Source organism: Macrobrachium nipponense, chromosome 1, assembly GCF_015104395.2.
Source record: "Macrobrachium nipponense isolate FS-2020 chromosome 1, ASM1510439v2, whole genome shotgun sequence".
Classification (NCBI taxonomy): domain Eukaryota; kingdom Metazoa; phylum Arthropoda; class Malacostraca; order Decapoda; family Palaemonidae; genus Macrobrachium; species Macrobrachium nipponense.
The window spans coordinates 116,286,691-116,301,769 of NC_087200.1; the positions used below are offsets into that span (position 1 = coordinate 116,286,691).

At 41.2% G+C, this 15,079-nt stretch overlaps 1 protein-coding gene across 3 annotated transcripts in view; it reads right to left on the minus strand.

Moving 5' to 3' along the window:
* LOC135219572 (polycystin-1-like protein 2) overlaps nucleotides 1-15,079 on the minus strand; it is a 444,330-nt gene that overhangs the window by 129,095 nt on the left and 300,156 nt on the right. For all 3 annotated transcript variants that reach the window (XM_064256448.1, XM_064256449.1, XM_064256450.1), the window contains one exon: nucleotides 4,539-4,704. In XM_064256448.1, coding sequence (XP_064112518.1) covers nucleotides 4,539-4,704 — 166 coding nt within the window. The remainder of the gene's footprint in view (nucleotides 1-4,538; nucleotides 4,705-15,079) is intronic.

The window sequence follows — 15,079 nt, forward strand, 5'->3', positions numbered from 1 at the left end:
GATCGCAACAAAAGTCAAGGAGACGATCCCTGTCCTGTAGCAACTGCGAGAGCTCGCTCACCAGGACTAGCCAGTCATTGAGATACCTCAACAGACATATCCTGACCGAATGGGTCCAAGCTGATACCAAGGCGAACACTCTCCAGAACACTTCCAGAGGTGGTTGAGAGTCCAAAACGAAGTGCCCTGAATTGGAATACCGTCCCCTCGAGGACAAAGCGAAGGTACTTCCTGGAGGATTGATAGATGGGTATCTGGAAATACGCATCCTCCAGATCCACCGAAAGCATGAAGTTGTTCTCCCTGATCAAGGCGAGCATTGAACATGCTGTCTCCATCGTGAACAGAGTCTGGCAAACGAATTGGTTCAATGGAGATAGTTCTATTACCAGTCTCCAGCCCCGCAAGGCCTTCTTCACCAGAAAGACTCGGCTGTAGAACCCTGGTGACAAATTTCACACAACTTCTACAGCTCCCTTGCTCAGCATCACTTGCACTTCTTCTGTCAGTGCTAAATCCTTGGCAGAACCAGGGATGTAAGTCTAAAGATGAACCGGAGAGTCAGTGAGAGGTGGCTCCACTCAAAGAGAAGATATCTCTCCCGGACATCCACTACCCAGGTCTTGGCTCCATAGAATTGTCATGTTGGCCAATAGCTCACTAGGCACCCCTCCCCCAATGACAGCAGCTGAGGGGGAATGCCATCCCTAGCATTTCCTCCTCTTCCACTTTCCCTTACCTCCCATCCCCTAGGGGAAGAAGGGGTGAAACGAGCGCTAGCTTTCCTTTTGAGGAGAAAGACGAATTCTGGGTCTTTCCTTGCGCCTTTTTCGAAGGGGGTGCTCTTCTTGGAGGCAAAGGAAGAGCTAGCTTGGCTTGGAGGCCTAGCCTCAGTTGCTCAAGGAGACCTTGAAATCTTTGCAACTGCCTGGTGGACAAGTCGATCGTTGTCTTCAACTCTTTGCTTGTCCACCACAGCATCCACCATCTCTCTAGGGAAGAGAAAGGAGGAACCCTGTAACGGTCCATTTCTCAACACCATTGCTGACTCTGGACCCACAGACCTGCAGATACGATTCAGGACAGCGTCCCTCCTCCGAAGCACCAGGTTGGCCCACAGGTTTGGAGTCTGGTGGGCCAGGTAGGAAATAGCCCTACCTCCAGACTGGCAAAGTCTCCCAAAATAGAGTCTTCTCCAGGAACTATGGGTCCTGAGGAAGCAGAGACCTTGGATACTATGAGGGACCACAGATCCAGCCAGGAGACTGCTTGGAATACTGCCATAGCGTAGCTTCGAAGCCTGCTGCCTCTTGTTGGGTACACCAGAGGCTTTCCACAAGAAGGTGCTGTAGCGGCAAGCCAGAAGTCAGGCGAACTAACTCCAACTCTACCTGCTTGGTCAATAAAGGGTTGTCTGAGGGCGAGTAGAAGCGCTTCTGTCGAGGTAGAGGAGGGGAAGTAGCTGGTTCAATCTGTTGGCCCTAAGTGAACTCTCTTGCTCTGAGACAAGATCGTTCACCTGGTTCAACACTGGCTCGGACAAGGAAGACCATGGTAAGCCTGTAGATGCCCTGGGTTCCTTCTTAGGACCCCAGAACAAATCTAGTTGTGAGCGGCAGTCAGAAGAAGACACCATGGTCCCTTCTCCTAGGCCATTGTGCTGACGAATCAGCGCGATGATCTCAGCAAATGTCCTCTGTATCTCAGGAGTGACCACATCCTGAAGGGAAGGATTGTCAAGTCCTTCTAGGATGTGTTCGTCCCTCAACCCTCCTCCTTCAGAAGGAAGAACCACAGTGGCCTCCCTATGACCTTCCAGCACCACTCAAGCATACGACCTCTCGGGTCCTAAGACCATGCCGGGAACATAACCTTTCATGGCTGAACCCTGAGGAGATCACTCCCCAAGGTTCCCCCCGGTCGCCTTGCCCCTCCAAGTGTATCCCATGGAAGTTGAAGGGACAGGTGAGGAAGATCAGGGAGTGGGCCGTGAATGAGCGCCAACCCATGGTGACGATCGATTCGCAGGTGTGGAGTAGTCTCCACCTGACTGACAAGAGCAAGTACCGTCCTCATAACACATCCCAGTCCTTGAAGAAGTCAAAACTTCTCAAGAGGACTGCATGGGGGACCCCCTACTGGTCTCACCGCATGCACCTATCTCATGAGACTGTCACATCAACCTCAGGGACCTAGCGGCTTACCCCTTCCTTCTGCACCATGCCTGAGTCGTGACGGTGAGCAGACTCAGCATCACCGACTGGCGGCATGCTCATTGATAGACTTGCGTGCACTTGGGGAAGCTACCGAACGAGAACCCAAGACAGTTCTAGTCTTAGAGGCAGAACCTCTAGGACTAGCTTTAGGAGTAAGGGACGAAACCTGAACTCCTAAAGTCCCAGACTCGCGCGCCCCTGGGGCCAACGAGATGGTTCCTACTCCTGAAGGGACAAGAGGACCAGCTGACGACCCACCTGCCTTCCCAAAACGGGGAGATAGACCCTCAGAAGTCCCACTTCGAGACTTCTTGGAGTGGGAGACCACCTTCTTCCTTGGCAGGGGAGTCTTGGAAGATGAAGGGGAAAGAGACAAGATGACAGTGACGAAGTAAGATGATGGCACCTTATGCTTCTTTTTAGACTTCTTCTTTGCCAGCTTCTTCAGAATGGTGGTCAGATCCTCCATCCAAGGTGCCACTGGGGTGGCTGCCATAGCAGCAGGCCCCAGGGCAGCAGGAACACGAGATGCTGATCCTGCAACAGCACACACATGATCAGGGACTGGTACAACAGCAGGCACAGGCACAGATGAAGCAGGCTGAAACACCATTGGAGGCAGGTCCAATGGGGATGGTACCCTGGCAGGTTTTGTAACACAAGTGGCAGGGGGAGACAAGACTGCATAACCTGGAGGAGGAGGTAGAAATGAGTCTACCTTTGAAGTATGTGGCCCAGATGTCATCACCACTGAAGGTGTTACAGTGGTAACATGCTGTGTATACACTTAGTGCGGTGGGGCCACATACCCAGGTACAGATATAGTTGTTGTTGTCCCCGCTGCAGCTACATGCATCTCAGAGACAGACGTGAAATGTGCCATGGACCCCTAGAGCAAAGGGATACCAGGCAGTCCCAGCTTCACCCATGCCTGCTGGAAGTCCCCAACCGTGGAGGCCACCACACCTGAAGGAGCAAAAGTCAGGTTAGAAAGAGAAGTCTCTGCCCACTTCCAAGGGGAAAGATCCCCCTCGGAGTGAGGAGGGGGAAAGGACCATGAAGGATCGGCCACCACAGGAGTCATCGGGGGTGTATAATCCTCAGACGAAGCCTTGGAAGCCTTCCCCCAAGATCGCTTCCTCCCCTCATACCTTCCCCATTACTCTGCTGACCAGGAGAAACAGGTATTACAAGGGTTCATCCTATCACATTCACACCCTTGGCACTTCACACAAAGGGTGTGAGGATCCACTTCCACTCGGGAGCAGAAATCACATTTCCTAACCCCACCTCCAGGGTAATGCATTGAGAGAATGGGGGGGCATTTCAGCTTATGTGAATCCTGGGTTTGCATGTTGTCTTAAAATTAAACAAAAATGCAAATGTAACACATTCACAACAACAAAGAAAGATCTCACAAAAAAGGATGCAATAAAACAACTCCAATGACAACAATGGGTAGAGAGCGAAAGCACATCTGTTTACCATGGCAGCCAAAAACAAAGTGGAGTGTTTACGTCCAATCGGGTGGGACTCCTGACTACCAGACAAGTAGTTACTACCTAACTACCTTGTTAAATCTTGAATGCCTGAATTCCAGCCTATGGTGAAAGTAATTCCTATTGTAAAGGACCGAGGGCTTGTATAATGTGTAGGAAAAAATACATTTTATTCATAAATGCAGTACACTAAATGAAGTAAAGGTGTGATTTCGCCAGTTTCAGATGTAGCTTTTGCCTTTTCCTGAACATTTTGCAGCTAGTACATAATTTGTTTCTTCAGCCACATCTACAATCTTAACTTTTGTGGTACGGTTTCTTAACACCAACTTCTTCATTGCATCAAGAGCACGACGCACTAAGAGAAGTTGGGTCAAGGTTGGCTTGTTTAGGTCATAGCTGGTGCCAGACCACATGTCTGAATAGAAATTAGCCCAGTTGAACCATTTTCTTTTTTTTTTATCAAGATTACAGAATGATGGGACATTTCCAAAATTTTTATTTTTGAAACCTTAACGGTAGGCTATGATTTTATAACTTCCAATTTTTATTACAGCATCCAGCTCTTGACTGCCATATGTGCAACCCTTGACCTAGGTCAAAAAATGCAAAACCACAGTCTAGGTAATAATAGACTATGTGCAAAACAGCACATCAAGATATTAATTCAGAAACATTGACATTACAAATATAATTTAGTAAAATAGTATGAATTATTGCAGGAGGGTTTTTTATTTTCAGCAAGGGCAATATTCCTGTGCCATATGCTAGATTTAAGTAACTTAAGTCTCTACAGTGCACATCACATGATTATTAAACTCACCTTATTGACATGGTTGGAGGGTTGCTTGCCATAACAACTATCACTAAAGAAGTGGTAGAATTTCTGGTGTCTTTGGATACTTGAGCCGTGATTTCAAAGGTACCTTCAGCAAGGACAAAACTCTGCATCTGGAACATTTGACTACCACTGTTCAAGTTGATCGTTCCTGGGGGAGGAGAATGAGAGAGGTAGATAAATAAGGGCAAAATTTGTGGACTCGCCTATTTGCAGATTTTTCTAAAGGCTGTATATACCTATTATTCACAGAAATTTTGCCCATTTGTGGTATTTTTCACTGAGATATATTCACAAATTACTGTATTTTCATAACATTTCTTTGACCAAATGCACTTTTGGTGATAAAGCTATTAAAAAACTCAGGCATAAGCATTTTTATTTTTTTTATTTTTTGTTTTAACTATCAAAATGGGCAGTTCTAAGCATTTTCTGATGGTTTTCAAGTATTTGTGGATTTTAGCTATTCGTGGGATGATCTGGTACCCATACACCAAGAATACTGGGGGTCTACTGCATATATACACACACATCTACACGTAGTCTATTTCATTCCAACCGTCCACTCACACATAAAGGTTTTAGGTAGGCGGAGTAATACGCATAGCTAGCTCAGGATTGGGTAAAATGATAAAATTTTTTATCAATTTGTATTATTCATAGCTAACAAACCTGCAGTCTTAATATTAGGATATATCTTCTGGCGCCAGCTAGAAGCGGTAAAATACAATAAGAATTTTTTATACAAGGAGTTGGTGGTATCTGTCATCAGTCATGGGGAAGAGGAAGGAAGCAGCCAATGAAATAAATCTGAACCCCCTGATATACTAGTTTTCTTCTTACCACCTTAAGAGGAGGACATCTCTTTCGCGCTCCTCCCTAAAGCTGGTTTTTTCCATTTTGTCCTTGTTTTCTTGGTTGTATTTTTGCCGCTGATCCTCACCCCAAGAAGCAAAGGACCATCTCCACCACTTCATCTTCAGACCATGTCCGTGACTCTCCCACACATGTACGTGTTCCCATCAGTGATGTGTCTTGTCTGTTGGCCTTTCGCCTTCAAGAATCTCATTCCAAGAGGAATACTACAATATTTCCTTCTCCAGTTCATCCTGTGCAAGTTCAGAGAAAGGACAACAAGGCTCCAATCAAGAAATTCCAGGTGGTGGATCCTTCTTCTGTTCTTCCTTCACACATCATGAATTTGTCACGTCCACATCTGTGCTCTTGTCAGTGGACATTGTCTCCTCATTGTTCTTCCTCTCGTCCAGCTACAAGGGATGTTCCTTCCTGTTCACATTCTCACATCTACCCTTCCAGAAATCCAGTCAGGCCTAGGTTTCCCAGACATTGTCTTACCTTCACTATAGGTCACGTTTGCTCAGAAGAGATCGTGATTCCTCCCAATTCTCATGGACGTAGACATGTAGATAGGTGCAGCCAGGAAGACAGAGCTGGACATGTGGAATAGGCACAGCCATGGATTTAGGCTCGACCATGAGGATGGATACGACCACAGTTCTACACCAGGTGGGTTGGACTTGCAGACAGTGGTGGATCTAGAAATCTTTCATGGGGGGGGAGGGGGCCTTAAGATTGTCAAATATATATGTAACATACACAAATACTGTACATATATACTGTAGATATATGTCAATATTTATATATGTATGCAATGTACATATACATAGACACAGTAGTTGTTGTTGTACAGTTGTTGTTGCTGAAATAATCATTAAATAAGCAAATTTTTACTAAAATAATGATTTATTGAAAGAAAACAATGTTCTATTACGTATTCATATCCATGGGGAAGGGGGTGGGAACATGACCAGGTGGCCACCCCTTAAATCTGCCACTGCTTCCAGACTCTCTGTTCTTTGCCTCTACAACCTTCCTCATCGCAATCTACATGGAGAGACCAGGCTGATGTTCATCTTGCTACGGTTATGGACAACTTTTGCCCCTCCAGGACAGAATGTGAGATGATGCATGTTCATTGTATGAGAAGGGGTTTTCTGCATCTCAAGCCAGTGATTAAGACCCCTCACATCCCTCTACATCAGGTGTTCAGGATCCCACAAGATTGTTAGAGCCTCATAAATCTTATGCTTATACAAAAAAAAAAAAAAAACTCACAACTTCTTATATACATCATAAACATGACTATCCATGTTATTTTGAATGCACAAATGATAAGGTTGTAACAATGTCCTTTTGAGTGCACAAATGACAAGGTTGTAACAAAGTCTACTCAGGTCAAACTCAAATGAATGAGGGGCTCAGTAGGTACATAAAAAGACGTGGCTATGTGAGTGCAAATAAAATGTAATTTAAGAATTTCACATAAATTACATGAGTTGGTTAATATTCAAAATACCAGGATATGCGATTATCTATGAGGCTGTCTGGGACATGGGAAGGTGAATGGAACAGCCATTGCAGTATTGGCTGGAAGGTGGGAAATTTAACTTAATACATGGCATGTTAGCAATGGTATTGTGATTTTATATTCATAATACTCCACATATTTATACAATTTGTTCATGAGCATATAAATCATTATAATAGCTCAATTAAGGGGCATTTTTGGGACTACTTAGCCAAATAAGTTATCAAACAATAGTTTGTAATACCATTGAGCTCCCACCAACCTTAATGTTAATGACAGCATATAACATAAGAGGCTAGCCTAGACATACATATTTTTTTATTGTTGGGTATTGGAAAAATACTTGAGATTGAATGAATAAATAAAGGTTACACTAAAAAAATTAATTTTGACTGACATGGAATTAACGCGTGCTTCAAAAATGGTAAATAAAATAAAATATCCGGCAATCAGCAGCATAGGCCTAGCCTTAAAGGTCCATGGTTCACGTTCTAGTTGTAAACATTATTAAATGCAATGTAACTACCTATATAGTATTGAACACAGTTTGAATGATAGGAAAACCTTGTGATTTACACAGTGTGTGAGTACAGATCTAAGTTTAGTCTGATATATCATGATTATCGAAAGATCATCATTCATTTGTGTTTGATTTGAGTCGACTGTTTGATACAAGCTTGTCTTTCATGTGCTTACATTGGTATATCAGATACATATTGGCATGTATATGATTTACATAAAAAGAGGAGAGGGTTCTTTTTATATATATACACACACAAATACATATGTTATTGAAGAAAATAAATAATTAAACCAACATTATCAGAAACATTGATTGTCAGCCATTTTTATTGAAGCCACATCAACAAGAAATTTAAATCTCCATCATGGATTATACCTTGATCTTCTTTCCTTATCTATTATGCTTAAAGCGCACGCAACCCAGATTAACAAACTGTAACCCTGCCCCCTCTTTCTGTTTTTGTATATAAAGTTCTCTCAACTTCTATTATACTCCATCTGAACTTGAAAATGTAGAATATACTATAAAAGTACTTGTTCCAAGTCCCTGTTTCACTGACATTTCTACCGTGGATTTAAGGATATTCTCAAGTAAGTGTTCCTTCGTGCTACATTGGATATATAATCAGATATATATAATATATATATAGATATTAAATAATATATATATATATATATATATATATATATACGTCTATCACTTACCATGATTCATATACATATATCGAACTACAAATGTCCTTTAATATCTAATTCGCTCTACCTCGGAATTAATATATTTTCATATATGTTTAACCGAGGGGGAATTTATTAAGCGATAATAGAATTGGCAATCGACAGGCGCGAACCAGTGACCTCTCAATTCCAGGACTGGCAGTGAAGCCTTAAACCACCCCGACATTTAAGGCTTCACTGCCAGTCCTGGAATTGAGAGGTCGCTAGTTTGCGCCCGTCGATCGCCAATTCTATTATCGCTTAATAAATTCCCCCTCGGTTAACATATATGAAAATATATTAATTCCGAGGTAGAGCGAATTAGATATTAAAGGACATTTGTAGTTTGATATATATATATATATATATATATATATATATATATATATTATATATATATATATATATCTATATATATTATTAATAATATATATACAGGCAGTCCCCAGGTAACGACGGGCTCGGCTTACGGCGTTCTGAGGTTAAGACGCTTTTCAATTATATTCATCAGAAACTATTTCCAGGGTCACAACGCCTGGGAGAAGAAATATTACACCAAAAATGCACTCAAGGAAATGAAATTTTAAAAATTGAAATAATTTAGTAAAAACTGTTATGATCAAAAGGTAGGATGAAGAGGATCTAGTTTCTAACTGCCTAAATAAATTATACTAATGACCAATATCTAGCCCAGACTCACTGATGAAAATAGATAATACATTGTGAAAAAAATACTGTTATTGGCTCCTTAAGTGATGGCAGATTAACTCGACCTTGCCCCAGAACGGCCTCTTTCTTCTGGACATAGCCCAGGGGAGGGATGACTAGGGTTTTATGACCAGATCAAGGAACCTCGAACTGAAGAATGCAGATTATCTGTGGTAAATTATGAGTCAGGAAGAAGTTTGAAAACGTAGTTGAGAACACCTTTATTGTGTACAGTGTTTCTGTGTCCACTATAAATCTACTCACATACATAAATACACACATATACATACTCATATATGTATATATTGTTCTTTTTATAGTGTTGTTAGAATTCTCTTATATTATAAATTATCAATGCCAAAATTGTTAGGTTCGAATTATTGTATATGGCATCAATGTTCAAAGGAGGGTAAAGTAGAATTACAAAGAAAACAGTTCTCTCTCTCTCTCTCTCCACGATTTAAAGGATAATTTGATTAAGAAAATGGTAATACAGATATATTCCATCATCTGTTTTTATAGATTTTCTTTTATCGATGTAATGAAACTGCCCTAGTTGTCAAAATACGAAATCTTTGGTCCAGAAATTGCTGGCAACCGGTTCACAATCATTAACATATATCTTACTTTACTGTCTTTACCTTGTTAGCCCTCTGTTTTCGTTTTCATCATTCTCACTCTTGGAAGAATTTTCATCAATGTCTCTTGTGCAAGAATTTTGTGCATAACTTTTGTTTAGAATATGGTACTTGTATGAAAGTTTGTGCATTTATATACATATCTAAACTTTTGTTCTGTAATGTTCCATTATTTTTTTTTTATATTTGAGTTGGAATAATGTCAATATTCTGCTATTACATACTCATTGTTTTGCATTTGCGCTAGAGCTGGAAAAGAAAAACAGAGAAGAAAGTAGTACACGAACAATACATAGTTGGATTAGACAGGATTATGGCCCTTTTACCCCCATGGGTCGAAAGACCAAAATTCTGTGTAAGTGAATGAACTAGTCTATCAGTGTGTTGTCTCACTACATAGCGATGATGCCGAGTGATTGGCGAATTCCCACATTAGATATAGAAAATCAAGAAAATTTCGATATAAGGGGGTTCGGAAGGAAGTGGTTTTGATTGGATATGGTCAACAACACTTCCTTGGACATAGAAAAAATATATTATAGGGGATTAACCTTGAAAGAAAGGCAGGAAAAATTATTCGTACACATACGCACTAAACACCACGGTCAAAACATCTGCTCCCCATGTAGTATATACGTACTAAACGACTCGGGGAGTGTTAGCATGCAACATATGTATATATACTAAACAGTTAAAGGTTTAATCGCTGTATGATAGATGGAGGTATATACTGTAAGAGTAAGCTGATTTTGTTGCCTGCAAATGGTAAAATTAGTAATGAGTTATCTAACACACTTGCATAATGTTAGCATGCACTGCAGTGTTAACGAGCTAATGGGTATTTTTCGGCATGAGTGCTGGTCACCCGGGCTGAGGGTCAGAGCTAAGAAAGTCATGTACTATTCCTGAGGGTGTGTACAATCGCCTTCAGGCCCCTCCTGACACGACCACCATCACCTCCTCTACCCAAAGAACAAGTGACGATGTCCAAGCCCTTTGACCATGTTGGAGTGGACCACACGGGTCCGATCCACAACACTGATGGAGTAGGCTACTTCTACTCATCACTTGTATGAGCACCTGAGTGGCGTACTTAGAATTTTGCAGCAATCTGGAGACTGTCATGTTTATTTGGATGTTTAGATGTGTCTGCGCTACACACGGGACACCAACCATGGTTATATCAGGTAACCATCAAACCTTTAGAGCAGCAAGCAGCTTTCTACAGGGGCTGTACGAAGAGGACAAGGTCCTGCAGTTCCTGCGGAAGAAGGGCATCCAGGGGGGTTTTCGATGAGCCAAACAACATGGACGGGAGGCGTCTTTGAATGTCTCATTGGAGTGGCGAAGAGTACGCTTAAGACAACCTTCCGAAGGGAGTCCTTCCCAAAGGATTAAGTATGAACATTAGTAAAAGAAGCAGAAGCGGTAGTCAATAACAGGCCCCTCATGTATGCGGGGGAATGAACGTGATGATGAAGTCCTCACCCCCTCCCATCTTCTACGAGGCTACATTATGAACCAGATGCCAACAACTAGAAAGTTACAAGATCAGTATCTCAGGTTGACCGATACCCTTAAAGTGTTTCGTGAATGTTGGCAATGCGAGTATCTCTCAGTCTTGCAGTCGAGGCACAACACCCAGCAGGGGAGAAAGACTAATCTCCACACGGGCGATATAGTGGTGATCAAAGTTGATCTACAAAAGCGAGCTTCATGGCCACTCGGTAAGATCACGGCGGTATATCCTGACAAGGACAGGATTGTCAGGTCTGCAAAGGTGCTTTATGATGGCACAGAAACCCTACGAAGCTTCACTCACCTCATTCCCCTGAAAATTACTTCCTATGACGATGACGGGCAAGTAGACGTGAACGACGAGGAGGAGGAAGCAGATGTGGGCAAGGATGGAACGAACGATGATGGCACGGATGGGACAGACGACACTGGAGACGTGCAAGGGAAGGCTACTCCAGCAGCGACCAGACGACGTCCGGGGGGAAACGAAAGTGTGATTGAGGCTCAGGGTAAAAGGGACTCAAGTGCAGTGGAGGTTCCGAGTAATAAGAGCACAAGTGACATGCCGTTAACGAGTCGTACACAGTCTGGACGACTTAACCAGACCAATAGGCCGAATGTTAAACCTAAATGCAAGGCAGCCTTAGCTCAGAGAGAGAAAATGCGAGTGTGGAGTGTGAGAGGGCAAATAGATGAAAAGCCGAAAGGGTAAGGAGTGTGATGATTGTGAGTTCACGTGAGAAGGTGTCTAATGGTTGAGTAGAAAATGCAGTTGTTGTGAGAATAAAGGGAATTCACACAAAAGTATTTCTTGCCAGCTGATTCGTGCATAGCACAGATGGTTAGTAGGACGTCAGAGTTGGAGATGTGGTTGTAAAAATGTTGTACAGGCGGTCCCCGGGTTACGACGGTTCCGGCTTACGACATTCCGAGGTTACGACGCTTTTTCTTAAATATTCAATGGAAAAATCCATCCTGGGTTACGACGCTTGTTCCGAGGTTACGACGCTGACGCTTCCGACACTCCAACTTAACGACGCTTTTAAAAAACGCATACTATGATAAAATTCCTTTATAGTTTAGCACAGTATATTAATAAAAATAAGTTTCTGGTTAGATTACAACAAAAATTTTGAGGTTATGATGATTTTCGCACTTTTTATGTCGTATTTTTCGATGTTTTTTAGTGACGCCTCATATGCGGAACTAGTTTCTGAGTGAATGAATACATACTAGCTTGCGGTGCGCAAAGTTTACATATAACACTCCAAAAGCGCAAATAATGAAAAAATCATTGCTTGTTTCCAGTAATAATAACAAAACGAAGTTTCTGGTTAGATTACAACGCAAATTCCAAGTATCCAAAGAGAGACATTATCCAGTAATTTGATCAGAGAGAGAAGAAGAGAGAGAGAGAGAAGAGAGAGAGAGATAGAGAGAGACGAGAGAGAGAGAGAGAGAGAGAGAGAGGGGCGTCTTCCGACGCTCCGAGTTAAGGACAGAGAAGTGTTCGTTTCATTAAACGGCCTCTGACTCATGCCAGTAAATGTTTTGTTGATACTAATAATATAAGCCTATTTAAAGATACGTTTACTTTAATTAGTCTATATGATACGTAAATAGTAATCAACTGTTCTTGTAGCCCTCAAGATTTGGCAAAATCGAAGTATCCAAAGAGAGACATTATACAGTAACTGGAACCTTGACATACGAATTTAATTTGTTCTGTTACCATCGTCGTATATCAAAACAGTTGTATCTCAAAGCATTTTTTCCCATTAAAAATAATGTAATATGTATTAATCTGTTCTAGCTCTATGAAACCACACCTAAACACAGCTAAATTACATATAATATGCACAATTTATACACAAATAAACGAGTAATAACACACATAATGATAAAATAACATAGCAATGTGATAAATGATAATAAATGTTAATAAAATCAATTAAAAAAAAAGAAAGGAATTTTACTTACCACAACGAAAGATGACGTGCTAAACTAATTTTTATTTATTTTTTTAATCAGTTCGTAGTTTAGAAATAATGGTGATGCCTTTGGAAGGTTTTTATAGCTTCCTTCTGCTTGATGATCGTGGATATTGTAGGATTTCGACCATACTCGTTTGCCAAATCGACGATACGAACGCCACGTTCATGCTTTGCTATAATTTCATGTTTTGCTTCCATCGAAATAATTTTCTTGGGTTTTTTCTTATCACCTGCTTTGTCTTTAGCTTTGAGACCCATGGTTAATAATAAAATAGACAAAATAACACGAAAAATAGGCGCAAATACAACGAACTAAACAAGACGTGTTAACATGCAGCACCAACAAACAAACAGACTGAACGCCATTTATCGGTCGCCTATACAACTAACACTCATCGCAAAATCGTATCTCAAATATTTCGTTGTATATCAAAGCTTATATTTTTGCAAATTTTCTGTTGTATCTCAAAACATTCGTATGTTAGGGCAATCGTATGTCAAGGTTCCAATGTAATTTGATCAGAGAGAGAGAGAGAGAGAGAGAGAGACGCCTTGGCAACAATGGTCTCGGGGATTGACGTAACGTTTATTTTCTGAACAGATAGGACAGAGAAGTGTTCGTTTCATTAAACGGCCCCTGACTCATGGCGGGAAATGTTTTGTTGATACTAATATATAAGCCTATTTAAAGATACGTTTACTTTAATTAGTCTATATGATATGTAAATAGTAATCAGCTGTTCTTGTAGCCCTCAAGATTTGGCAAAATCACTCCAGGTTGTACATAAAACTTCAAGAATGTAGTGTCACCAGAGGATTACAATAGTTTTTACCTTCAAGAACCAGCATTCTTTTATGAAAATAACTCCAGGTTGTACATAAAACTACAGGAAACAACATGTAGTGTAACCAAAGGATTACAAGTAAGGTTTTTATAACTTTTTATTAGTTTAAGACATATTTCCAAGCGACGTTCCGGCTTACGACGCGTCTCAAGAACGGGACCCCCGTCGTAACCCGGGGACTGCCTGTATATTTGAAAATTGAGCTCTTTGGTTTAGTTTGAAGGGTGATCACCTGTGTTTAGATATCTGTATATGTTTGGTGTGTTTGTAATGATGTCTTGCCGCGGCATGACTTCAACTATAAGCGCTCATTGTTTGGGGTAAAGCCTCCCATCATCCAATCCTTCTGAATGCTTGGTCTAATGGCCAGAATTTTCTGGTGCGGAGGAGGTCGTGAAAGAGGGACGGATCCCCCTTTTAGCGACAAACCTACCGCAACGTTAGGTTAGCTTAGCAAGAAGAATCGCGGGACGGATGCAAGCAGTTATGTATTAACATAACATTCTTTATTCAATGCCAGTGTGAATCAGGACAAAACTGAACAGCAGAGAAGCGTAGTAATTCCTTCATAGTAAAATTTTATTTTCATGTTTTATTGAAAAATTAACCAATGTATATATATGATTTACAAACAAGAGAGACACTGTAGGAGAAATTGCCAACATGTAAGGTGAAGCTTGAACTAAATCTTGATGATTATGTAAATTATTAGTGATTAATTCCTTTTATGAAAAGTATGACACAATAAACTAGTTTCCTCTGTTGGCGTCACCAAGTTATCTAAGCCGCTCTCAAATCACTCAGCGGCATTCTTTCCCAGGGCACGAAACTTGCAGGTAAGGCAGTTGCAATCCTCTCTGTATCAGCCAGTCGTTGTTGTCAACATGTATTGTGTTAAGCTTTATCGTGGTCCATCCACTTTATCATGGGATTTGCCTTTGAAATATTGTGTGTAAATATTTGAGTAATGCGGGTTTTGCCATTGTATCTTTGAGCATTGTGTTAATTGTCCCCTTCAGAGACTTGGAGTTTTTCATGTTCATTCTTGCTTTTTGTGTATTACCAGTAATCAGTATGTGCGGGGAATTGTTATTGTGTTAAAAATTATTCATTTTTCGTAATAAAATTTGTTAAATTTGGGCCTTGCCAGTTCAACTCTCCACCGAGTAATAGTAGCATCGTCTAAATGATGCTGTCA